At 42.4% G+C, this 24,751-nt stretch overlaps 1 protein-coding gene across 4 annotated transcripts in view; it reads left to right on the top strand.

Annotated features, from left to right (window-relative positions):
- The window catches only part of ubap1 (ubiquitin associated protein 1), a 75,092-nt gene that overhangs the window by 14,187 nt on the left and 36,154 nt on the right, over positions 1 to 24,751 (top strand). For all 4 annotated transcript variants that reach the window (XM_072572737.1, XM_072572729.1, XM_072572756.1 and 1 more), the window contains 2 exons: positions 11,414 to 11,460; positions 23,830 to 23,957. In XM_072572737.1, the coding sequence (XP_072428838.1) occupies positions 11,421 to 11,460; positions 23,830 to 23,957 (168 nt within the window). In that variant the 5' untranslated portion in view covers positions 11,414 to 11,420. The remainder of the gene's footprint in view (positions 1 to 11,413; positions 11,461 to 23,829; positions 23,958 to 24,751) is intronic.

Genomic DNA, 24,751 nt, shown 5'->3' with positions numbered 1-24,751 from the left:
CAGACAGTTGCACCAACACTAAACAGGAAGAAGGAAGGGAACACCCTCAACACACAGGAGAGGAAAGCCGTATAAGGACTCAGAAAAGACAGAAACATTGTATTCCTACCTGCAGACAAAGGAAGCATGACCGACATCCTAAACAGAACACAGTACATTGAGAAGGCAAGCTCACTGCTCACAGATACCAACGCTTACCAGCAGGTAAGATAGACCCAACGTCACAGCCACATTGAAGAAACTTCATAAATCAAGACAAATTAACAAGACAGATCTCCAAAAAAATGAAACTGGATGGATTCAACACACCCCTCTTCTACGGACTACCTAAAGTTCACAAACCAGGGTCCCCCCCTCAGACCCATAGACTCATTCTAGCTATTGAGGGAGTGCAAGGAGGTTTATCAGGCTGATGTTAAAATTTTACAAATTTTGTAAGGCTAGTTCAGGAACATTCTTCCTGAGTTTACCCAATGAATGGAGTCCAAAATGGTGGTGGGGTCACAGTTTAAACACACAATTGACCATTTCTCAAAGAAACCCACAAAATTCTATCAGGATTAGGCAGGGTGGATGCAGTACGGATGTTCTCCATGAACAGAGAATCCAGAACCATGGGTCACGGTCTAAGGATAATTGGTGGAACTTTGAGGACAGGAGAGGAATTTCTTCACCCAGACAGTGGTGAGCCAGTGGATGGAGATATAGTTCTTAGAACTAAAAGAATTTAAGGATATGGAGAGAAAGTGGGAACAGGGTACTGAGATGGATGATCAGCCATGATCATATTGAATGGTGGAGCAGGCTCGAAGGGCTGAATGGCTTTACTCTTCCTATATTGTATGTCTTTATTGTGTGTTGTTTCCATGCCTTATGACGTTTTTTCTTTCTGTTGCATTGTTATGCGTAGCAGGGAAGCATGTGTCTTCAATTCCTCCTGTCACAACATTTTAATGACTTCTTTCTTGCAATCATCTCTCTTTGCTGCCATTGCAACTTTACTTTGTATTGTTTCAATATCATTCTCATTTTTGCTGACCCGCCTAACCTAAGAATGGTTACAGTACAGACGGAAGCCTTTTAGTATTTCATGTCATACCAGCTTTCTGCAAGACCGCTGAGACCTTTCCCTGAAATGTTCATGTGATTTTTTGCTGTCTGTCACTCTGTTGTTTTGTCCTTCCCAAGATCCACAAGCCTGACCACCCTGGCTGACCCATTGTCTCAGCATGCTCCTGCTCCACTGAACTCACTTCTATCTACCTCAACACTGTCCTATCCGCCCTAGTCCAGGAACTCCCCACATACGTTCGAGACACCACCCATGGACTCCACCTCCTCCAAGACAACCATTTCCCCGGCCCCCAACGCCTCATCTTCACCATGGATATCAAATCCCTCTACACCTACATCCTTATTCGTTTGGCTGAACTGGTCCTCACCCTTAATTTCTCCTTCAAATCCTCCCACTTCCTCCAGACCAAAGGGGTAGCCATGGGCACCCATATGGGCCCCAGCTATGCCTGTCTCTTTGGCTACGTAGAAGAGTTCATCTTGCGTAATTACACTGGTACCACTCCCCACCTCTTCCTCCGCTATATTGATGACTGCATTGGCGCCACCTCGTGCTCCCGCGAGGAGGTTGAGCAATTCATTAACTTCACCAACACATTCCACCCTGACCTTAAATTTACCTGGACCATCTCTGACACCTCCCTCCCCTTCCTGGACCTCTCCATCTCCATTAACAACGACCGACTTGACACTGACTTTTTTTACAAACCCACCGAATCCCACAGCTACCTGGATTACACCTCTTCCCACCCTACCTCCTGCAAAAATGCCATCCCCTATTCCCAATTCCTCTGCCTCCGCCACATCTCCCAGGAGGACCAGTTCCACCACAGAACACACCAGATGGGCCTCCTTCTTTAGAGACCGCAATTTCCCTTCCCACATGGATAAAGATGTCCTCTAACGCATCTCGTCCACATCCCGCACCTCCGCCATCAGACCCCACCCCTCCAACCGTAACAAGGACAGAGCACCCCTGGTGCTCACCTTCCATCCTACCAACCTTCGCATAAACCAAATCATCCAGCGACATTTCCGCCACCACCAGGGATATTTTTCCCTCCCCACCCCTTTCCGCCTTCTGCAAAGACCATTCCCTCCGTGACTACCTAGTCAGGTCCACGCCCCCCCCTACAACCCACCCTTCCATCCTGGCACCTTCTCCTACCACCGCAGGAATTGCAAAACCTGCGCCCACACCTCCTCCCTCACCTCCATCCAAGGCCCGAAAGGAGCCTTCCATATCCATTAAGGTTTTACCTGCACACCCACCAATATAATTTATTGTATCCGTTGCTCCCGATGTGGTCTACTCTACACTGGGGAGACTGGACGCCTCCTAGCAGAGCGCTTTAGGGAACATCTCTGAGACACCCGCACCAATCAACCACACCGCCCTGTGGCCCAAGATTTCAATTCCCCCTCCCACTCTGCCAAGGACCTGGAGGTCCTGGGCCTCCTTCACCGCCGCTCCCTCACCACCAGATGCCTGGAGGAAGAATGCCTCATCTTCCGCCTCGGAACACTTCAATCCCAGGGCATCAATGTGGACTTCAACAGTTTCCTCATTTCCCTTTCCCCCACCTCACCTCAGTTCCAAACTTCCAGCTCAGCACTCTTTTCCCCCCCCCAATGACCTGTCCTACCTGCCTATCTTCTTTTCCACCTGTCCACTCCACCCTCCCCCTTCCTGACCTATCACCTTCATCCCCTCCCCCACTCACCTATTGTACTCTATGCTACTTTCTCCCCACCCTCCCCCTCCTCTCATTTATCTCTCTACCCTTCAGGCTCTCTGCCTGTATTCCTGATGAAGGGCTTTTGCCAGAAACGTCAATTTTACTGCTCCTCGGATGCTGCCTGTACTGCTGTGCTTTTCCAGTACCACTCTAATCTAGACTCTGGTTTCCAGCATCTGCAGTCATTGTTTTTACCACTCTGTTGTTTCTTCCTTTCTGATTTTGTCACTTTCCCCAAAGACCCACTTACCTGTGAACTTAACAAGCTTTGGCAAAAATTATTGGTTCATTATTTTTACAAATCTATTTACCCATTTTTCTGTACTCATTCATCATCCCTCGTCCCGTCATTTTCAGCAGTCATTGTTTGTGTCAACCTCTTTATTCCAAGTGTCTCAAAATTATGTTCTAGCAACTCATTATGTTCTAGCTTAGAAAAGGTAATCATTCATCAGAAGACTGACCAGACTTCTGTGTCTTTTTTTGCACTTTGCCACAGACCTACATATAAGCTTTCCATCGCAGTCATGATCCTTCCTCCCAGACCCACTTCTTCCCTCATATTTCTCTTTTATGAAACTAGCCGTTCAAATAGACATGGTGAGGACAGTGCAGGCGCGAGAGAGAGAGAGAGAACCTGCGCAGTTACTGCCTTTGCTGTTTGAATTCATGTATCACTGGACATCGGAGTGCATCTGGGAAAATTAACAAATAGTGAAATTCACAACTAATCTTCGAGGAACCTGTTTGGGCGAAGTTCTCAGCACATAAGTTAATTGTTGTTGTAAGTGTCCAACAGAAAGGCTGCAGTAGTGATTAGAGTGGGATTTTTTCTTCTTTATATATTTTTGGAGATATGTCTCTTGATTAAAATTAAAATATAAGCCATAACTATTAATTTAACCTGGGCAGTGTTTTGTAGAGGAATAAGACGGTGCTATTTTCTGGGTCTGTAAGTTGTGAAGGAGCAAAAATGACCTTTAGTACAGTGATATGTACTTCTTGTCAGATGTGGGAGTTGAAAGAGAGTTTCAGGGTTATTGCAGATTATATCTGCCATAAATGCTGTTGGATGCGAATCTTATCAGATTGAATGGATTGGTTGGAGAGACAGTTAGAAGCAATGAGCAATTTGCAACAGCAACAGTATGTGATGGATGGCAGTTATAGGAAGGGGGGAAAGTCACATAGATGGGTTAACTCCAGGAAAGGATATCTCAGAGAGGGTGCAGAATGTTCTCACGGGGGAGAGGGGCCAGCAAGAGGTCATTGTCCACATTGGAGCCAACTACATAAGAAGGGAAAAGGTTGAAATTCTGAAGGGAGATTACAGAGAGTTAGGCAGAAATTTAAAAAGGAGGTCCTCGAGAGTAGTAATATGTGGATTACTCCCATTGTGACAAGCTAGTGAGGGCAGGAATAGGAGGATAGAGCAGATGAATGCATGGCTGAGGAGCTGGTGTTTGGGAGAAGGATTCACATTTTTGGATCATTGGAATGTCTTTTGGGGGAGAAGAGACCTGTACAAGAAGGATGGATTGCACCTAAATTGGAAGGGGACTAATATACTGGCAGGGAGATTTGCTAGAGCTGCTCAGAAGGATTTAAACTAGTAAGGTGGGGGGGTGAGACCCAGGGAGATAGTGAGGAAAGAGATCAATCTGAGACTGGTACAGTTGAGAACAGAAGTGAATCAAATAGTCAGGGTAGGCAGGGACAAGGTAGGACTAACAAATTAAACTGCATTTATTTCAATGCAAGGGGCCTAACAGGGAAGGCAGATGAACTCAGGGCATGGTTAGGAACATGGGACTGGGATATCATAGCAATGACAGAAACATGGCGCAGGATGGGCAGGATTGGCAGCTGAATGTTCCAGGACACAAATGCTACAGGAAGGATAGAAAGGGAAGCAAGAGTGGAGGGGGAGTGGCAGTTTTGATAAGGGATAGCATTACAACTGTGCTGAGGGAGGATATTCCCAGATATACATCCAGGGAAGTTATTTGGGTGGAACTGAGAAATAAGAAAGGGATGATCACCTTATTGGGATTGTATTATAGACCCCCCAAAAGTCAGAGGGAAATTGAGAAACAAACTTGTAAGGAGATCTCAGCTATCTGTAAGAATAATAGGGTGGTTGTGGTAAGGGATTTTAACTTTCCAAACATAGACTGGGACTGCCTTGGTGTAAAAAGGTTCGATGGAGAGGAATTTGTTAAGTGCATACAAGACAATTTTCTGATTCAGTATGTGGATGTACCTACTAGACAAGTTGCAAAGCTTGACCTACTCTTGGGAAATAAGGCAGGGCAGGTGACTGAGGTGTCAGTGGTGAGGAGCACTTTGGGACGAGCGACCATAATTCTATTTGTTTTAAAATAGTGATGGGGGGGAACTAAAATGGCGGCGATCTGAGAAGATCACACTGCAGAGCTTCGCATCGCAGCAGGAGCAGGACGGTCCTTTAACCCACCCAACCCAGGTCATCAGGATTTATGGGGGTGTTGGAAAGATTGTGGAGCCCCAAGAAACATTTAAAAATTGACTTACCTGTATTTTCAACTGTCCAGAAATGCCTAAAAAGGGAGGAGGAGCATCTGAGGCCGGGTCTGCAGCAGCCTCAGAGCAGATTACTCTCCAGGACCTGGTGAACCAGCTCTCGAAATCTCGTGAGATGTTGGGGAAACAGATTGAAGAGAAGCTGGCTCCAGTCTCTCTCATGCTGCAGAAGCATGAGAAGCAGCTGGGAGACGTGGAAAAGAGGACGGATGAGGTGGAGCACAGGGTCACAATGGTGGAAGCTGATGCCAGTTCATTCAAGGAAGAGATCCAAGCCCTGAAGACGCAGGTTCGTAATTTGCGTGACCAAGTGGATGATCTTGAAAACAGGGGCAGGGGAAAAAACATGTGGATCATCGGTCTGCCCGAGGGAAGGAAGGTGAGCGGCCTGCGGAATTTGTTGAAGATTGGCTTCTGAAATTCCTTGACTTGGAGACTGGCATGAGAGGATTGAAGATGGAGAGGGCTCACCGGGTTGCAGCACGGAGGTCGGGTCTGGGTCAACGCCCTCATCCTTTCCTGGTGCAGTTCCATCATTACCGGGATAAGGATAGAGTCATGGAGGCTTCCAGGCTCCAGGGGAAGGATCCAAAGGCCCTAACTTACGAGGGGTCTAAAATCATGTTTTTTCAGGACTTTTCAGCGGCAGTGATCCAGAAACGAAAATCGTATGATGGTGTCAAGAGAAGATTGAAGGAGCTTGGGATTCCGTACTCCCTGAGATATCCGGCAGTGCTTTGGATCACCTTAGATTTGATCCATGCATCTCTTTGACACATTGGAGAAGGCAAGAGACTTTGTGGACAAACTAACCTAAGTTAAACAATTGTAGTATGTATCAATATCGTTGCTTGGGTATGCGTTTATCATTCTGTAAAAGAAATGTAGGAAATCCGGTTGGAGCTTGGTTTTTCCCCCTTTTTTCTCCCTCTGTTGATAATAATTTGGTTCAAACTATGTCTGGCGGTGGTTAAGATGTACATTTCAAATTTCTAAGTTAGGACATACCAAAGGATGGGTGGGGTATTTATTCCCTTTTTTTTTATAAAAGAATTTTTTTTTTATTTTTAATTGATATTCTATGGGGTGTTCATTCTTTTTAGCTTGTGCTTGCAATGTGGCTCTAGCTGGGAGAAGCAAAGGTGGTTGAGATGGTTAGATGCTTATTTATGGGCAGTTCGGGACAGGTAGTTGCCCCCTCCAGGCAGGGGCTGAGTTCCCCTACTCGGCGCTATTGGCGCTTTATATGTTGGTTTGTTTTCTGGTTGTTTTTTATTTTTAATAATTTTGTATGTTTGTTAAATGTAGTGGTTTTAGTTTATGTAGTTTTTATATTTGGTGGACCATGCGACACTAAGGCTCAGCAATTTGTGGTTCGGGTTCCTCCTCTCTGGAATTTAAATGTAATTGCAGAAGATTATGGCTAATGATTTGATTAAATGGTGTACCTGGAATATCAAGGGAAGTCACTCACCAATTAAGAGGAAGAAGGTACTCTTGAGTCTTAGAAAGGAGAAGGTGGATATTGCTTTGTTACAGGAGACACATTCGGATGACAAGGAGCATCTGAAATTACAGCAGAATGACTTTGACCGAGTTTACTTTTCATCATTTAATACCAGAAGTAGTGGAGTGGCTATGTTGGTAAGGAAAAATCTCATTTAAATTGTTGGAATGCGTTAAAGACACATACGGGAGGTTTGTAATTCTTAAAGCCTTGATAAATGGGGAAGAATATGGCATTTTAAATGTTTATTGTCCCCCAGCTCATCCTCTTAAATTCTTGGTAGATGCTTTTTCTAAACTGATAAGTCTCAAGTCTCGGCACATCATTATAGGGGGAGATTTTAACTGCCTCAGGGACGCCACAGTGGACAGGTTGCTTAAAGGTCCCTTGATACCCTCTGCACAAACTAAACAGTTATTGGGTTTGTGTGGGGAATTAGGATTGGTGGACGTCTAGAGGTGTCTCCACCCTACAGGTAGGGATTTCACGTTTTTCTCCAATCCGCACAGATGTCACACCAGGATTGATTTTTTTTCTGACCCCTGCGGTAACCCTGGATCTGGTGGCATCCTGTATGATTGGTAATATTGCCATCTCTGATCGTGCTCCAGTGTACTGATTAGCAAGGTTAGATCTCATGGAATGCATGGAGAACTAGCCATTTGGATACAGAACTGGCTCAAAGGTAAAAGGTGGTGGTAGAGGGTTGTTTTTCCAGACTGGAGGACTGTGACCAGTGGAGTGCCACAAGGATCAGTGCTGCGTCCTCTACTTTTTGTCATTTACATAAATGGTTTGGATGCGAGCATAAGAGGTACAGTTAGTAAGTTTGCAGATGACACCAAAATTGGAGGTGTAGTGGACAGTGAAGAGGGTCACCTCAGATTACAACAGGATCTTGACCAGATGGGCCAATGGGCTGAGAAGTGGCAGATGGAGTTTAATTCAGATAAATGCGAGGTGCTGCATTTTGGGAAAGCAAATCTTCGCAGGACTTATACACTTAATGGTAAGGTCCTAAGGAGTGTTCTGAACAAAGAGACTTTGGAGTGCAGGATCATAGCTCTTTGAAAGAGGAGTCGCAGGTAGATAGGTTAGTGAAGAAGGCGTTTGGTATGCTTTCCTTTATTGGTCAGAGTATTGAGTACAGGAGTTGGGAGGTCATGTTGCGGCTGTACAGGACGTCGGTTAGGCCACTGTTGGAATATTGCGTGCAATTCTGGTCTTCTTCCTATCGGAAAAATGTTGTGAAACTTGAAAGGATGTTGCCAGGGTTGGAGCATTTGAGCTTTCGGGAGAGGCTGAACAGGCTGGAGCTGTTTTCCCTGGAGCGTCGGAGGCTGAGGGGTGACCTTATAGAGGGGCATGGATAGGGTAAATAAGCCAAGTCCTTTCCCTGGGGTCGGGTATTCCACAACTGGAGGGCATAGGTCTAGGGTGAGAGGGGAGAGATATAAATGAGACCTAAGGGGCAAGCTTTTCACACAGAGGGTGGTATAAGTATGGAATGAGCTGCCAGAGGAAGTGGTGGAGGCTGGTATAATTGAAATATTTAAAAGGCATTTGGATGTGTATACGAATATGAAGGGATATGGGCCGGGTGGTGTCAGGTGGGATGAGATTGGGTTGGGATATCTGGTCGGTGAGAATGGGTTCGAGCAAAGTGTCTGTTTCCATGCTGTACATTTCTATGACTTTATGACTCTAAATTTAAAGTACATAATATATGCCATAGGATCAGCAAGGGTGGGGAAGTCGGTGAGAGGGAAAGCAAAATAGTGACAAGAGTTGGAAATTATGAATGGACTGCTCCGATTAAGAATTTTTAGATTAGATTACTTAGTGTGGAAACAGGCCCTTTGGCCTAACAAGTCCACACCGACCCTCCGAAGAGCAACACACCGAGACCCATTCCCCTACATTTAACCCTTCACCTAACACTTTCGCATGGCCAGTTCACCAAACCTGAACATTTTTGGACTGTGGGAGGAAACCGGAGCATCCGGAGGAAACCCACGCAGACACAGGTAGAATGTGCAAACTCCACCCAGAGAGTTGCCTGAGGTGGGAATTGAACCCGTGTCTCTGGTACTGTGAGGCAGCAGTGCTAACCATTGTGCCACTGTGCCGCCCAAGAAGAGTGAAAAGAAATTGAAATGTTGTGGGGTATTGCTAGTTGAACCCTGGTTGCAGTATTTGTAAGATTGTTATAGGTCACTGGGAAAGATGAAGCACCATTATCAAGTAGAAATTAAATTGCCACTATGTGCAGGTCTGTGATACTCTCAAAGTCTTCATGTCAGATTGAAATGAGGCTGAGAGGTTAATGAAATAGCAAATGAAAAATGGACCTGGGAAACCAATGTGAGTCGAATGCTTTATTCATTTGAACTTCTGTAATGGTTTCAGAAGAACCATCACCATTGAATGCAGTTTCCTGTTGTCTGTCTGAACGCTTATTGAATGGTACAGTCAATTAACAAGTTGGGCAGGGTGGTGTGTATATCTGTAAATAGCGTAATATTTCACACACATTTCATCAAGTTGAAATGCAAGATCTTATTTCTGCACTTGCCAAGCTACCACAATTCTTTTATAATCCCATGTGATTGCGTTGAGGATGAAACTGTTCCACCTGGTCCTTCTCTATTCACTTTGAGGCAGCTGACCATGCTATCCTTCTCTGACACCTCTCCATTGTCATGCAGTGGGTTGGACTGAAGCTTCCTAGTTTCATTCTTATCTATCAAGTTGTAATGAAAGAATGACGTGCAATCAATTCTCCTCCTATTTCTGCACTGTTACTCCTGGTGTCAGAGTCATTGTCATAGAGATGTACAGCACAGAAACAGACCTTTCCTTCTAATTTGTCCATGCTGACCAGATATCCTAAATAAATCTAGTTCCAATTGCCAGCATTTGGCTCATATCCCTCGCAACCCTTCCTATTCATATAACCATCCAGCTTCCTTTCAAATGTTGTAAGTGGACCTGCCTCCTCCACTTCCGCATTCTATGCATCTCTTGTATCTTTCTCTATGACAATAAATACAAAGTAATCATTTAGCTTCTCTGCCACTTCTGCTTTCCCCCAATTTAAATTGTCCAGACTGTGACTTAATGGGCCCATGTTTATCTTAAATCGTAGAATCTTTACAGTGTGGAAGTAGGTCATTCAACCCATTGAGTCCACAGCAACTCTCTAAAGAGCATCCCACCCAGACCCACCCTCCTATCCTCTCCCTGTAACCCTGCATTTCTCATGGCTAATCCACCTAGCTCACACATCCCTGGACACTACGGGGCAATTTATTATGGCCAATTCACCTAATCTGCAATCTTTGGACTGTGGGAAGAAACCAGACCACCAGGAGGAAGCCCATGCAGACATGGGGAGAATGTGCAAACTCCACAAAGACTGCCTGAGGGTGAAATCAAGTCCACGTCCCTGGTGCTGTGAGGCAGCAGTGCTAACCACTGAGCCACCATGCTACCCCCAGCAAATGTTTTCTTTTTACATACCTAAAGAAGAATTTACGGTATATTTTCGTGTTTTTTGCTAGATTGCATTTATATTCTGTTCTTCTTTCCTTCTCATTTTCTTGGTCCTCCTTTGTGTCCAAAGATTGAGCTGGTACATTGGAGGCTGTAGTGAATAAACAATATTCTGGTTTTAATTTCTTGTCCTTGTCCTTGTTTTCAAATTTGCCCATGGCTCCGTCCGTTCTCCTCTCTGCAGCACCAGAATTGTCTTCAACTTCAACTTCAATTTTCTTGACTTCCCTCCTAAACTTTGCATTTCTCTATCTATTCTTCTTTTTAAAAAAACTAATTTTTTGATCAGGATATTGGTCACTGGTCCTAAAATCTCTTTATTTGGCTTGTTATCAATCTTGTTTGATAACACACCTGTGAAGCATTGGAATGCTTTGCTACGTTAAGGTCATGTATTAAAAAAATGCATATTGTTGGTTTCAACTATTGTACTTGGGTTGGCACAATGTACAACAGCACCAAAGCAGAAACGTAGATGGGCCTTGTAGCCAATATAGTACAATATCTTAACAGTAATTATCTTAGCAAATTTGTGCCATTGCCAGTGTAGTCTTCAATCTGTCATAACAATCTTACTATCATAGATGTAAAGTTAGAATCTTAAATTCAATGTAGTGTGTAATTTAGTGTCTAAGTTCAAATGAAGATTTGCAGATGTTGGACATCTGAAAGGAAAAGAAGAATTGCTGGAGAAATTCAGCAGGTGTGGCAGCATCTGTGGGAAGAAAACAGAGTTAATGTTTCAAATCTGGTGACTTCTCTTCAACTCTGGTTTATGCTCTGCAACATCTGTGGGAATAAAGCAGAGTTGAAGAAAAATCTCCAGATTTGAAACATTAACTTTGTTTTCTTCCCACAGATGCTACCACATCTGCTAAGATTCTCCAGTAATTTCTGCTTTTATTTAATTTAATGTGTTGACTATGCAACCTCAAATATCTTTGATTATTAATAAGCATTACTTGCCTTTTTCTAGATTCTAAATGGCCTCTAGGAAATCGGGATCAGACTTTCAGAACTCTGGTAGGTGTATAACCTGCATTATTTTAACAGACTGTAAAGCTACACCCTAACCTCAGTCCATCTGCTGCTTGTTACATACCTCTACTTTCATATTCGATTATTGCTGTCCTTGTATATTGCACCCACCATGAAGTTAATTTTGTTCAAAACACGGCCAATGTTACATCCCACGTTAATACTCTTCACCCCTGTCCTTAATAAATTACATTGGTTTCTGATCCCCACCAGCCTCCTGTGCATCTGCCAACTCTTCACTGCATTATTGATAAACAATTAATGCAACTAGTTAAGTGCCACAGGGATCAATGCTGGGGTCTCAGATATTTACAATTTATATTAATGACTAGGATGAATGTATGGTAGCTACATTTGCCAATGAATTAAGACACATAGGAAAATAAGTTGTCAAGGTGAGGTTAAAAAGTCTACAAAGTGATACAGATTGGTCAAGTAAGTGGACAGAAATTTGGCAGGATAACAATGTGGGTAAATGTGAATTTGTCCACATTCACGGGAAGAATAGAGAAGCAGTATACTATTGAAATAGAGATTGCACAGTTCATGGCACAGATGGAATCTGGGTGTCCTGCTACATAAGTCAATAATTAGGAAAACAATAGGATGCAAAGGGAATGGAAAATAGAAGTAGGGAGGTTTTGCTGCAGGTGTATATGGCCTTTGTGAAATTACATCTAGAGTATGTCTGGTCGTCTTGGTTGAAAAATCAGAGTTCAAGTGAATAGGAGTTGATTTTATTGAAACTTATACGATCCTGAGGACACTTGATTGGATATTTATTCTTCTGGGAGAAACTGGAACGAGGGAACACAATTTAAGAATACGAGGTCTCCTGGGATAGACCTGTGGTGAAATAGCTTTGTCTAAGAAGGGTATTAGTCTGTGAAATTATCTTCTGCAGAGTGCAATGGAGGGTGTGTCATTCAACCTATTCAAGACAAGGTGAGTAGTTTGATTGACTAGAGAGTCCAGGTTTATGAGGGTAGAAAGAGAATGGAGTAGAGATTATATTCAGAAGAATTAATCAGATGGTGGAGCCTACTCAAAGGACTGCTCTTAAGTCTTCATATGTGCAGCGGGAGCGGTGAGAACGGAAACCAGGGGGTGGTCGGGAAGGTAAGTTCTCCATTTAAAAACTTATCTTGTGGGGGAAGCGGTTCATTGAGAAGATGAGTGAATTGATATATTTAGGCACAGCTGATCCCGAGACACTACACAGGTCGTGTCTCCCAACCGCCCCCCTCCTCTAACCTAAAAAAAAACTCTGTGGTCTGTTGATAAGGTAAAGCTTTTTTATTTCTTCTGTATCGTGTGATTGGTTAAAAAATTACTTTTTAAAAATTTATCTATTAATTGGTTATTTGAAAAAGACCATAGCAGAGAAGTGTTAGAAATTATTTAACTCATAAATTTATATAAAGTATTGCAGTAATTAACTAAGTAGAGATAGCTGGGTAGGTGATGTGCTGTATGATGAGGGAGCTGGCCGATCCCATTGTGGATGGCAGTGACCACACTTACACAAGTGTTGGTTACTGAGAAACTCCGGCTTAGAGTTGATGATCCGGAATCTAACCTTCAAACACTGTGGCACAGCTGGGAGGGGGAGAGTTACTTGAACGCTTGGTTTCAGGAGGCCGTCATACCTGGTTGATTAAGTGATTCAAATTCAGTTAGTGACAACAGGGTGTGATTGCAAGTGAGGAAAGTAGGTGGATCCTGAGTTCAGGAGTGGTGGAGCCTCAACTTTTGACCTTATCCAATATGTATGAGATGCTTGTTCCCTGTGTGGATGAGGAAAAGGGTTCCAGGGAGGATGAACCAGCTGAACACGGCACCATGGTGCAGAAGGCCATTCAAGAGAGGGAAGCAAAAAGACAAGTGGTAGTTACAGGGGATTCTATGATTAGCGGAATAGATAGTATCTTTTGCAACCGGATCAGGAGTCCCGCATGGTGTGTTGCTTGCCTGGTGCCAGGGTGAAGGGCATCTCTAACTGACTTGAAAGGATGTTGGAGGGGGAGGATCCAGTTGTTATGGTCCACCATGTGACTAACAACATAGGCAAGCTGGGAAGGAGGACCTATTTGGGCATTATCAAGCACTCGGAATGAAATTATGAAACCGGTCCTTGAGGGTCATAATCTCTGGATTACTGCCCGAGCCAAGTGTTAATTGGCATAGGGATAAGAAAATTAGGGAAGTAAACACGTGACTATGGGAGTTGTGTGGGAAAGGGGGTATCCATTTCATGAGGCATTGGCATCAGTTTTGGAACCGGGGGGGATCTGTACCGTTGGGACGGTCTCCACTTGAATCGATTTGGAACCAGTGTTTTAGCAAAAAAAAGGAAGCAAAGAGTGGAGATAAATGAGTGTATTCTGGCTGGCAATCAGTGACTAGTGATGTGCCTCAGGGATCGGTGTTGGGACTGCAATTATTTACAATTTAGATAGATGATTTGGAGTTGGGAACCACGTGTAAGGTGTCAAAGTTTGCAGATGACACTAAGATGAATGGTAGATCAAAGTGTGCAGAGGACTGTGAAACTTTGCAGAGGAACATAAATACTTTGAGTGGGCAAAGGTCTGGCAGATGGAATACAATGTTAATAAATCTGAGGTCATCCATTTTGGTAGGAGTAACAGTAAAAAGGATTATTACTTGAATGGTAAAAGTTGCAGCATGCTGCGATGCAGAGGGACCTGGGTGTCCTTGTGCATGAATTACAGAAGTTTGGTCTGCAGGTACAACAAGTAATTAGGAAGGCAAATGGAATTTTATTCTTCATTGCTAAAGGGATTGAGTGTAAAAACAGGGAGGTTACGTTCCAGCTGTACGAGGTGCTGGTGAGGCCACACCTGGAGTAATGTGTGCAGTTTTGGTCTCCTTACTTGAGAAAGGATGGACGAGCTTTGGAGGGGGCACAGAGGTTGATTCCGGAGTTGATGGTTTTGGCTTATGAGGAGAGATTGAGTAGGCTGGGATTATATTCATTGGAATTCGGAAGAATGAAGAGGGGTCTTATAGAAAGATAGAAAATTATGGAGGGAATAGATAAGATGGAAGTAGAGAGGATGTTTCCATTGGCAGGTGAAGCTAGGACAAGAGAGCACAGCCTCAAGATTAGGCTGAGCAGATTTAGAACTGAATTGAGAAGGAGCCTTTTTACCCAGAGGGTTGTTAATCCATGTCGTTCCTTGCCCAGTGAAGTAGTTGACACTACTTCAGTAAATGTTTTTAAAGCTAAGGTAGACATTTTTTTTGAACAATAAAGGAGTTAACTAATACGGTGAGAACTCAGCTAAGTGGATCTGAGTCAGAGAAAAAAATCAGCAATGATCATCATGAAGGGCCGGATGACCTACTCCTGCTCCGAATTTTTACGTTCTTATGTTTTATAATCTTATGTGTCTGTGCATCATTAAAATATCTTGGATTTATTTTCTCTAAAATCTTTTCATAAATAGAAATCCAAATACAATTTCAGCAAAATCAGAAAATTCTGAGCAGAACATGACTACAGCCACTGTGAATTGGCTTTAATGAGATTGAAGAGTTGAGATTGTTATTTGTAGAATGCAAGCTTTTCTTACCTGTATGGCTGTAACGTGATTCCAGCCCCATTAGTTTAAATGGCATGGCTATTGTATGATTTTCTTATAATACAAGATTGCACAAGAATGGAACTATCATATTATATCAGAACTGACTGTACTTTATTATGTCATAGAGTCATACAGCACAGAAACAGACCCTTTGATCTAACTAGTCCATACCAAATATAATCCTAAACTAAACTTGTCCTGCCTGTCTACTCTTGGCCCATATCCTTTCAAACCTTTCCTTTTCATGTACTTATCCAAATGTCTTTTAAATGTTGTAATTGTGTCCACATCCACCACCTCCTCAGGAAGTTCTTTCCACATGCAAACCATCTTCTGTGTAAAAAAAAAAATGCCCCTCATGCCTCTTCTAAATCTTAGCAGAGAAGATTTGTAGCTCAGGTTGAAGTTCTGGACGTAGGTTTGCTCGTTGAGTTGATTGGTTCATTTTCAGATGTTTTGTCACCATATGAGGTAACATCATAAGTGAACCTCCGGATGAAGCATTGGTGGTATAGCCCACTTTTTATTTGTGTTTAGGTTTCCTTGGGTTGGTGACGACATTTCCGGTAGTGATGTCGTTTCCTGTTCTTTATCTCGGGAGGTGGTAAATGGGATTCAAGTCAATGTGTTTGTTGATAACAAACTGTACTGTATCATAGTATTGTATCATAGTATTATATCATAGAGTCCCTACAGTATGGATGCAGGTTATTCAGTCCATCGAGTCCACACTGACCTTCTAAAGAGCATCCACCCAGACTCACCTCACTACCCTATCCCTGTAACCCTACATTTCCCATGGCTAATCTACTTAGCCTGCACATCCCTGGATACAATGGCCAGTCCACCTAACCTGCACATCTTTAGACTGTGGGGGGAAACCAGAGCACTTGGAGGAAACCCACACTATAATGAAATTGAAGGCGTGTACTGTATCTTTAAGAGAGAGTGAAAGCTGGCAAGCACCTGTCGTGCCACAGAGTGTGCTGGAAAATTGAAAGATATAACATTTTGCCTGTAACCTAGATATTAATTATAGAATCATAGAGTCATAGAGATGTACAGCATTGAAACAGACCCTTCAGTCCAACCCGTTCACGCCGACCAGATACCTCAATCCAATCTAGTCCCACCTGCCAGCACATGGCCCATATCCCTCCAAACCCTTCCTATTCATATACCAGTCCAAATGCCTCTTAAATGTTGCAATTGTACCAACCTCCACCACATCCTCTGGCAGCTCATTCCATACACGTACCACCCTCTGCATGAAAACGTTGCCGCTTCGGTCTCTTTTATATCTTTCCCCTCTCACCCTAAACCTATGCCCTCTAGTTCTGGACTCCCCAACCCTAGGGAAAAGACTTTGTCTATTTATCCTATCCATGCCCCTCATAATTTTGTAAACCTCTGTAAGGTCACCCCTCAGCCTCCGACGCTTCAGGGAAAACAGCCCCAGCCTGTTCAACCTCTCCCTATAGCTCAAATCCTCCAACCCTGGCAACATCCTTGTAAATCTTTTCTGAACCCTTTCAAGTTTCACAACATCTTTCTGATAGGAAGGAGACCAGAATTGCTTGCAGTATTCCTACTGTGGCCTAACCAATGTCCTGTACAGCTGCAACATGACCTCCCAACTCCTGTATTCAATACTCTGACCAATAAAGGAAAGCATACTAAACGCCTTCTTCACTACCCTATCTACCTGCGACTCCACTTCCAAGGAGCTATGAACCTGCACTCCAAGGCCTCTTTGTTCAGCAACCCTCCCTAGGACCTTACCATTAAGTGTATAAGTTGCTTTCACAGCTGTTCAAATTTAACCCATCAGTTTAAACTATGTCCCAGGATACTAAAACCCAATCAAATTTGAATTTTACTGTTTTGTCAACATCGAACCAATGAGATAATCCGATGTTTGGGACATAAAAAGCGGGCATTTTGGACAGTTAGCCAGAAAGTGCACCACTTGCCATTGCCATAGACTGCCGAAAACACACCATATCAAAGGTACCTTTTTCATATGAAAAATCTGTGCAGCAGAACACCGAAGATGACGTAGGGAGATCTCTAAACAGAAGAAGATCGACACCGGAGATGACAGCCGCTGTCTGGCTTTGAAAAATTGGGTTACTGTAAATTTAATCGGGGCTTTATTGGATCAGTATATTGTTATTGAGTGGAGTTAGATAACAAACCTTTGAGAAAAAGGAGGCTAGGAGTTGTAAATAGTTGTTGGTTAATGTTCACCTGATAGTTGAAGAATAACATTGATATTTTTTGTTAAGAAGTGGAATTTGGGTAGTTCTGTCACTCATACTTTAACAGATTATGAGGTGAGGTGAGCTTTTCTGTGTTTGGTTTAATTTAGCAGATGGGTTTACTGCCATAGCATAGAGTCATAGAGATATATAGCACAGAAACAGATCGTTTGGTCCACGCCAACCAGATGTCCCAACCTAACCTAGTCCCACCTGCCAGCACCCGGCCCATATCCCTCCAAACCCTTCTTATTCACATACCCATTCAGATGCTTTTATATGTTGCAATCATACTAGCCTCCACCACTTCCTCTGGGCAGCTCATTCCATACACGTATCACCCTCTGCGTGAAAAAGTTGCCCCTCAGGTCTCTTTTATATCCTTCCCCTCTCACCCTAAACTTTTGCCCTCCAGTTCTGGACTCCCCTACCCCAGAGAAGAGACTTCATGCCCCTCATGATTTTATAAACCTCTCTAATGTCACCCCCTCAGCCTCCGCTCCAGGGAAAACAGCCCAGCCTATTCAACCTCTCCCGAAAGCTCAAATCCTCTAACCCTGGCAACATCCTTGTAAATCCTTTCTGAACCCTTTCAAGTTTCACAACATCTTTCCAATAGGAAGGAGACCAGAATTGCACGCAGTATTCCAAAGGTGGCCTAAAATGTCCTGTACAGCCGCAACATGACCTCCCAACTCCTGTACTCAGTACTCTGACCAATGAAGGAAAGCATATCAAATGCTGCCTTCACTATCCTATCTACCTGCAAATCCACTTTCAAGGAGCTACAAACGTGCACTCCAAGGACTCTTTGTTCATAATACTCCCTGGGACATCATAAGTCCTGCTAAGATTCGCTTTCCCAAAATGCAGCACCTTGCATTTATCTAAATTAAACTCCATCTGCCACTTATCAGCCCATTGTCCCATCTGATTAAGATCCTGTTGTAATCTGTGGTAACCTTTTTCTCTGTCCACTACACCTTCAATCTTGGTGTTCATCTGCAAACTGACTAACTGTACCTCTTATGCTCACATCCAAATCATTTATATAAATGATGAAAAGTAGTGGACCCAGCACCGATCCTTGTGGCACTCCACTGGTCACAGGCCTCCAGTCTGAAAAACGACCCTCCACCACCATCCTCTGTCTTCTCCCTTTGACCCAGTTCTGTATCCAAATGGCTCATCTCCCTGTATTCCATGAGGTCTAACCTTGCTAACCAGTCTCCCATGGGGAACCTTGTCGAATGCCTTACAGTTTGGGGGTTCAGGTCTGTGATTTGGACAGATTTACACAGATCCACTCTGAGATTTGGACAGATTTGGGGTACAAAAGGTCCCAGCAGATTTAAACACTTGACGCTTAGTGTCCTAGTCCTTTAAATAAAATGTAGGCAAGACAATTTGTTTAATTTTGGTTACTTGTGGTTGGTTAAATTTACAAGTGAGAGAAACAGCTCTTAAAATTGCTAAAGACATTCTGGGGTTTGAAGATTATTCCTAAATTTGTTAACAAAGTTTAGAAAGAAAAGAAAAGTCTATACTTATAGAATTAGCAAAGAGGTCAGAATTGGGTTCAACCAAGGATATTCTAGGAGGGATGCAGTTGGTCAAACCATGTAGTTTTAAACAAAACCAAATTTATTTACACGATTACCGACTGAATCACGAACAAAATACTGAATAACAACCTATTCGAAAACTCACTCGATCATCCCAACTTAATGATGCTGTTCTGGATACTTGCAACAATCCCCATAAACACCCTCTGGCACAAAAGGTAAAATCAAACACAGCGTGTTACAGGATAACTGTCAGAGAGAGAGGGAGATTCAGCAAGGCTCTGCTCCTTTGGGTTCAGCGGCTTTTTTACTGCCTGACTGCTTTCGGTGAATAGCCAGACTGCCAAAAACCAAATCAAACCAGAGAAAAACTGAGCTGGGAGAACTGGCCACTCCCCTTTCACTGTACAAGTCTTTTCAGCCTGACGCAATATCTGTTGGCTATAATCAAACTGACCCAAAAACTTATCCAAGCCCAGAATTTTCAGAACCTGTGTTTTTACAACCTGAGGAAAAAAACCAAGGACAACATAACCTTGTTAAAGGAACAGCATCAACACAACCTTTTTAGAGATTTCTTTGAGAGCTTTTCATCTTCGATAGGCAGTTAACTCTTAGGAATTTTCAAAATACCCTCCTTTATCAACCCCATGATTCCTGCCATCCCATAGGTTCGAGGTGTCAATAGAACCAAATTTAAATTCAATTGGTGTTTGGTATCCTGGGTATATTTTAAATTAATCAGTTAAATTCAAATCCTGTTGCCATAACTTCAAAAAAAAACCCAACCCAAGCAAATGTTAATAACCCTACTGGCGATTGTTCAATTCTCAGTACTCTGACTCTCAGCTAGTCACAGACACGTACTGTAAAAATCGCTCAGCTCAGTAAAGCGCCCTCTCTTTCTTCAAGGGACTATACATGCTTTTGACTTAATAATAATATGCCACCTATCATTTTGCTGACTCCATTAACCTGTCTATATCTCTGCAGATGTTTTTGTCATCCCTAGCACTTGGCTTCTGGCCTATTCTTGGGTCATCTGAAAACTTCGTCACAGTATATTCACTTTGCTTATCCAAGTCATTTAATATAAGACCGTAAGAAACAGGAAGAGGAGTAGGATATTTGGCCCCTTCTACCTATTCTGCCACTCAATAGAATCATGCCTAAACTGCCATTCCTCATGTCCACGATCCTGTCATTTCTCTGTAACCCTTCATTCCCCTACTGATCAAGAGCCTATCTTTTGCTACTTTAAATATACACAAGGACTCTACTCCCACAGCTCCCACAGTTCCAAAGACACACAACCCTCTGAGAGAAGAAATTCCTTCTCATTTCAGTATTAAATTAGCACCCCTTTATTCTGTACTATGCCTTCTGGTTCTAGATTTTCCCACAATGGGAACCATCCTCTCAGCTTTTATTATATTATATTATAAATAATTCTGGCCCAACAATGATCCCTGTGGCACTCCAATAGATATAGGTTGCCATCCTGAAAATGACTGAGGTAAAAACAATGACTGCAGATGCTGGAAACCAGATTCTGGATTAGTGGTGCTAGAAGACACAGCAGTTCAGGCAGCATCCAAGTAGCTTCGAAATCGACGTTTCGGGCAAAAGCCCTTCGTCAGGAATAAAAAGCAAAACTCCCAACCCCATCTAAATTTTCTGTCTCATGTTAATTAGCCAATACTTTATCTGTGCTAATGTGCTACACCCATCAGGTTGTTATCTCATTGAACAGCCTGATCGGGGTGGGATACTTATATCAAAAGGCTTTTGGAAATCTAATTATGTTGCATTCTTTGTTTCCCCCTTATTTATCCTGCTTGTTACCTCAATTAATTCTAATAAATTAGAATAAATATGTGATTTCACTTCAATGGAGCTGTGCTGATTCTGCTTGGTTATATTGTATGTTTCTAAATGCTCTATTATATCTTCTATAATAGGCTTGAATATTTTCCTAGTGACTGATGTTAAGCTAAAAGGCCTATCGTTACCTGTTCTTTTTCTGTCTCATAGAACATAGAATGTTACAGCACAGTAAAGGCCCTTCAGCCCTCGATGTTGTGACAACCTGTGAAAATAATCTGATGCCCATTTAACCTACACCTTTCCATTTTTATCCAAATGTATGTCCAATGCCCTTAATGTTGGCGAGTGTATTACTGTTGCAGGCAGGCCGCTCCACGCCCCTACTACTCTGAGTGAAGAAACTACCCCTAATATCTGTCCTAAATCTATCACCCCTCGTTAAAGCTATGTTCCCTCTGGTTAGCCTTCACCATCCGAGGAAAAAGGCTCTCAATGTCCACGCTATCAAACCCTGTGATTATCTTATACGTCTCTATTAAGTCACCTCTCAACCTTTTTCTCTCCAATGAAAACAGCCTCCATTCACTCAGCGTTTCCTCGTAGGACCTCCCTTCCATACCAGCCAACATCCTAGTAAATCTCCTCTGAACCCTTTCCAAAGCTTCCACATCCTTCCTATAATACGGTGACCAGAACTGCACACAATATTCCAGGTGTGCCCTTACCAGTGTCTTGTACAACTGCAACATGATCTTGTGGCTCTGAAATTCAATCCCCCTACCAATAAATGCCAACGCACCATATGCCTTCTTAACAACCCTATCGACCTGGGTGGCAACTTTCAGGGTTATATGCACCAGGACACACAGTCCCTCTGTTCATCTACACTGCAAGAATTTTACCATTAGCCCAGTACTCTGCATTTCTGTAACTTCTTACGAAGTAAACTACTTCACACTTTTCTGCATTAGCCTAGCTCTGCATCTTATCTCTCTCCCTCTGTAACCCACAACATCCTTTTGGCACTATCCACAATGCTGCCTTCCTTAGTGACATTCGCAAATTTACGAGCCCATCCTTCTATGCCCACATCCAGATCATTTATAAAAATGCCAAACAGCAGTGGCCTCAAAACAGATCCTTACGGTACACCACTGGTAATTGAGCTCCAGGGTGAACATTTCCCATCACCGACCATCCTCTGTCTTCTTTCAGCTAGCCAATTTCTGATCCAAACCACTAAATCACCTTCAATCCCAAAATTCCGTATTATGTGCAATAGCCTACCGTGTGGAACCTTATCAAACGTCTTACTGAAGTCCATACACACCACATCAACCACTTTACCTTCATCAACAAATTACCAGATCCCCAAGTATCCTGCTCTATGCTTGGATCTACAGCGTGTTGTTCTTGGAAACTGTCCAGAATACAGTCTCTGCATTCTCCCTCTGCCAATTTGTTTTTCTCAACCTACATATATGCCACTCAATATTAATGTACTGCCTTTTTTACCTGTCTTCATCATCTCCTGATTTATTTTCTATCTACATAGATATTGTCAGAGCCTATACTGCAATCCCACCAGTGTCGTCTTCCCCATGCTATTGAATTTATGCCATCTTGTTCTAACAAAGTTACCTTACCGTCCTTTCCTTCCTGCCTGTCCTTTCAAAAAGTCACATTTCCCTGAATATTTAGTTCCCAGCTCCCTGTGACCATGTCTCTGTAATGACAATTACATCATATTCGTTAACCTACATTTATGCATTATTTAATTTACTTCATTCTGATTGCTATGTGCATTTAGGCAGAGTCATCAGTTTTACCTCTTTAATATTGTTTCTCCCTTTGACTCTATTGTTTGCTTTTTTTGTGTGTTTGTACACTCTTTGTCCCACTCTGAATTTCATTACATACATAATGGCTCTGCAATGCTGCCATTGTTTGCTTTGTAAGTCTAAGGAGTGCCCACTGGTACCACCACCTCCAGAAACCTTCCCTCCATTAGTTTAAAACCCTTTCTACAGCCCTAGTTATTCAATTCACCACTGCTATCTGGTCCCAGGATAGTTCAAGAGAAGCCTATTCTTCTGGAACAGGTTTCTTTTATCCTAGAATTGGTGCCTCCATGCAGATTGTGTCAGTGAAGACTGCAACAACAACACTTGTGAAGGAGCAAGGTATCATCTACAATACCTCCTATATTTCAGTGTTTAACTGCACACATGAATGTTAGCAGTTCCTATAGGTTTAATCCAACAATTACTGACAACCTTGCCATTATTATAACAGACAAATTTGGGGAATTGTTTTTGAGAACTCTTTCTCTGTATTTATCACTCTTCTGAATTGTTCATAGTACATGCATGTTGTGGTTCTGTTTGCCGAGCTGGGAATTTGTCTTGCAAACGTTTCGTCCCCTGTCTTGGTGACATCCTCAATGCTTGGGAGCCTTCTGTGAAGCGCTTCTGTGCTGTTTGAGCATGTGTGCAAATATTTACTGATGCCTGTTATATATCCACTGCTGAATCACAAGCCCATTTTGTGTATGTGCAGACTCTGACACCCATCTTTGCAATTGGAAATACATACTCCAACAAATAAATGCAGTAGACTAGAACTTCATAGAATCATAAAATCCCTCCAGTGTGGAAAGAGGCCATTCTGCCCATCAAGTCCACACTGATCCTCTGAAGAGCATCCCACCTAGCCCCTTGTTGATTTTGATTCAATTGCTCAGCATTCTTTCTAAAAAGTAAAAAGGCAGTGATAGATTTGCACAGTATTTGAACTGCCCAAGGCGAAGGGCACAGATCTACTGCAATTTGTAGTGTTGGTGACAGTAATATTGATGTTACAACTTAGAGATGTGATTTGTTTTTGACAAAATATGTAAAAGGTTCTTGAGAAGTAGGATGAATTCCTAGTTTTAAAACTTAAAATGAAATAACCTCATTTAGTTAGTAAGACAAGAAATATGGTAAAACAGAAGGTCCTTTGTTGCAATGAAATACTTTGGTCAGTTTTTGTAAAGGATGCATGCTTTCTGTTTAGAAGCTTCTCATAAGCATACTTGCTTGTTTTCAGGTGCGGCTTTCAGTTATCTTGATGATGTTCCATTTAAGATTGGTGATAATTTCAAGAGTCCTGCCAAAGTGGGATTTCCTGTTGGATTTTGCATGACCGATTACTCAAAAGTATTTAGAAAGATTGACGTAAGTACAAGTAACTCATCTAAATTTATTTTGTTTTGTGAACTTTTGACCTAATTGTGCCAATAATCAATTAATAGGAATGGACATATTTTTCACTTGAAACTAATGTCTGCATCACATGCTGCTGTTGGTTCAAATTTAAATTTAGCGCTGCTGTCAGATCAATATTCCAAATGTTGACAGTCTTTGGGGGGGGGGAACCCCTTTATATCTGTCTAAAATGCTTTAAAATATTTTTTGCAATTAGTTTGATTTGAATGAATCCATATTTATTACTTCTGACTATTTACTATCTTCAGAGACATCTCTAACACACTTTCTCAAGGCCGAAATAGCTCAGCTTTCTTCAGTCTGTTTTTATGTAATCTTTTTGTTTTGATACTGAAAGTCAGTCTCTTCCTGTTCAGTGGCTTTGATGTCTTTCTTGTGGATCAGTGACTGAAGCAAGACGCAGCTCATAGTCTGCCTCAAGCAACGTTAAGTTAAATATGATTTTTTCTCAGTTATGCTATGCTGTTTAGGCTTTGCAGTTCAGCATTCTACTTGCTATGTGACTTTTTATTTCATATTTCAGCCTGAAACCTGTCAAAATTTCAAAATGTTGTTGCACTCCATCACCTATTTGACCCATAAGCATAGTACTTATTGTTGATAATTTAACTTAATCTCCTATTGATATGTCTTCTATTCTACATATTTTGTTTTGGTAGCTCTCAGATGCCACTTTGGATTCAGCTGTCCTGTCTAATTTGCTGTTGTCTACAAATTTAATCAGCTTCTGAATTAAATTATTA

The sequence above is a fragment of the Chiloscyllium punctatum genome, chromosome 1 (assembly GCF_047496795.1).
Source record: "Chiloscyllium punctatum isolate Juve2018m chromosome 1, sChiPun1.3, whole genome shotgun sequence".
NCBI classification, from domain to species: Eukaryota; Metazoa; Chordata; class Chondrichthyes; order Orectolobiformes; family Hemiscylliidae; genus Chiloscyllium; species Chiloscyllium punctatum.
Note: the sequence above shows the minus strand (reverse complement) of the source record. Positions and strands in the feature narration are given on the sequence as shown.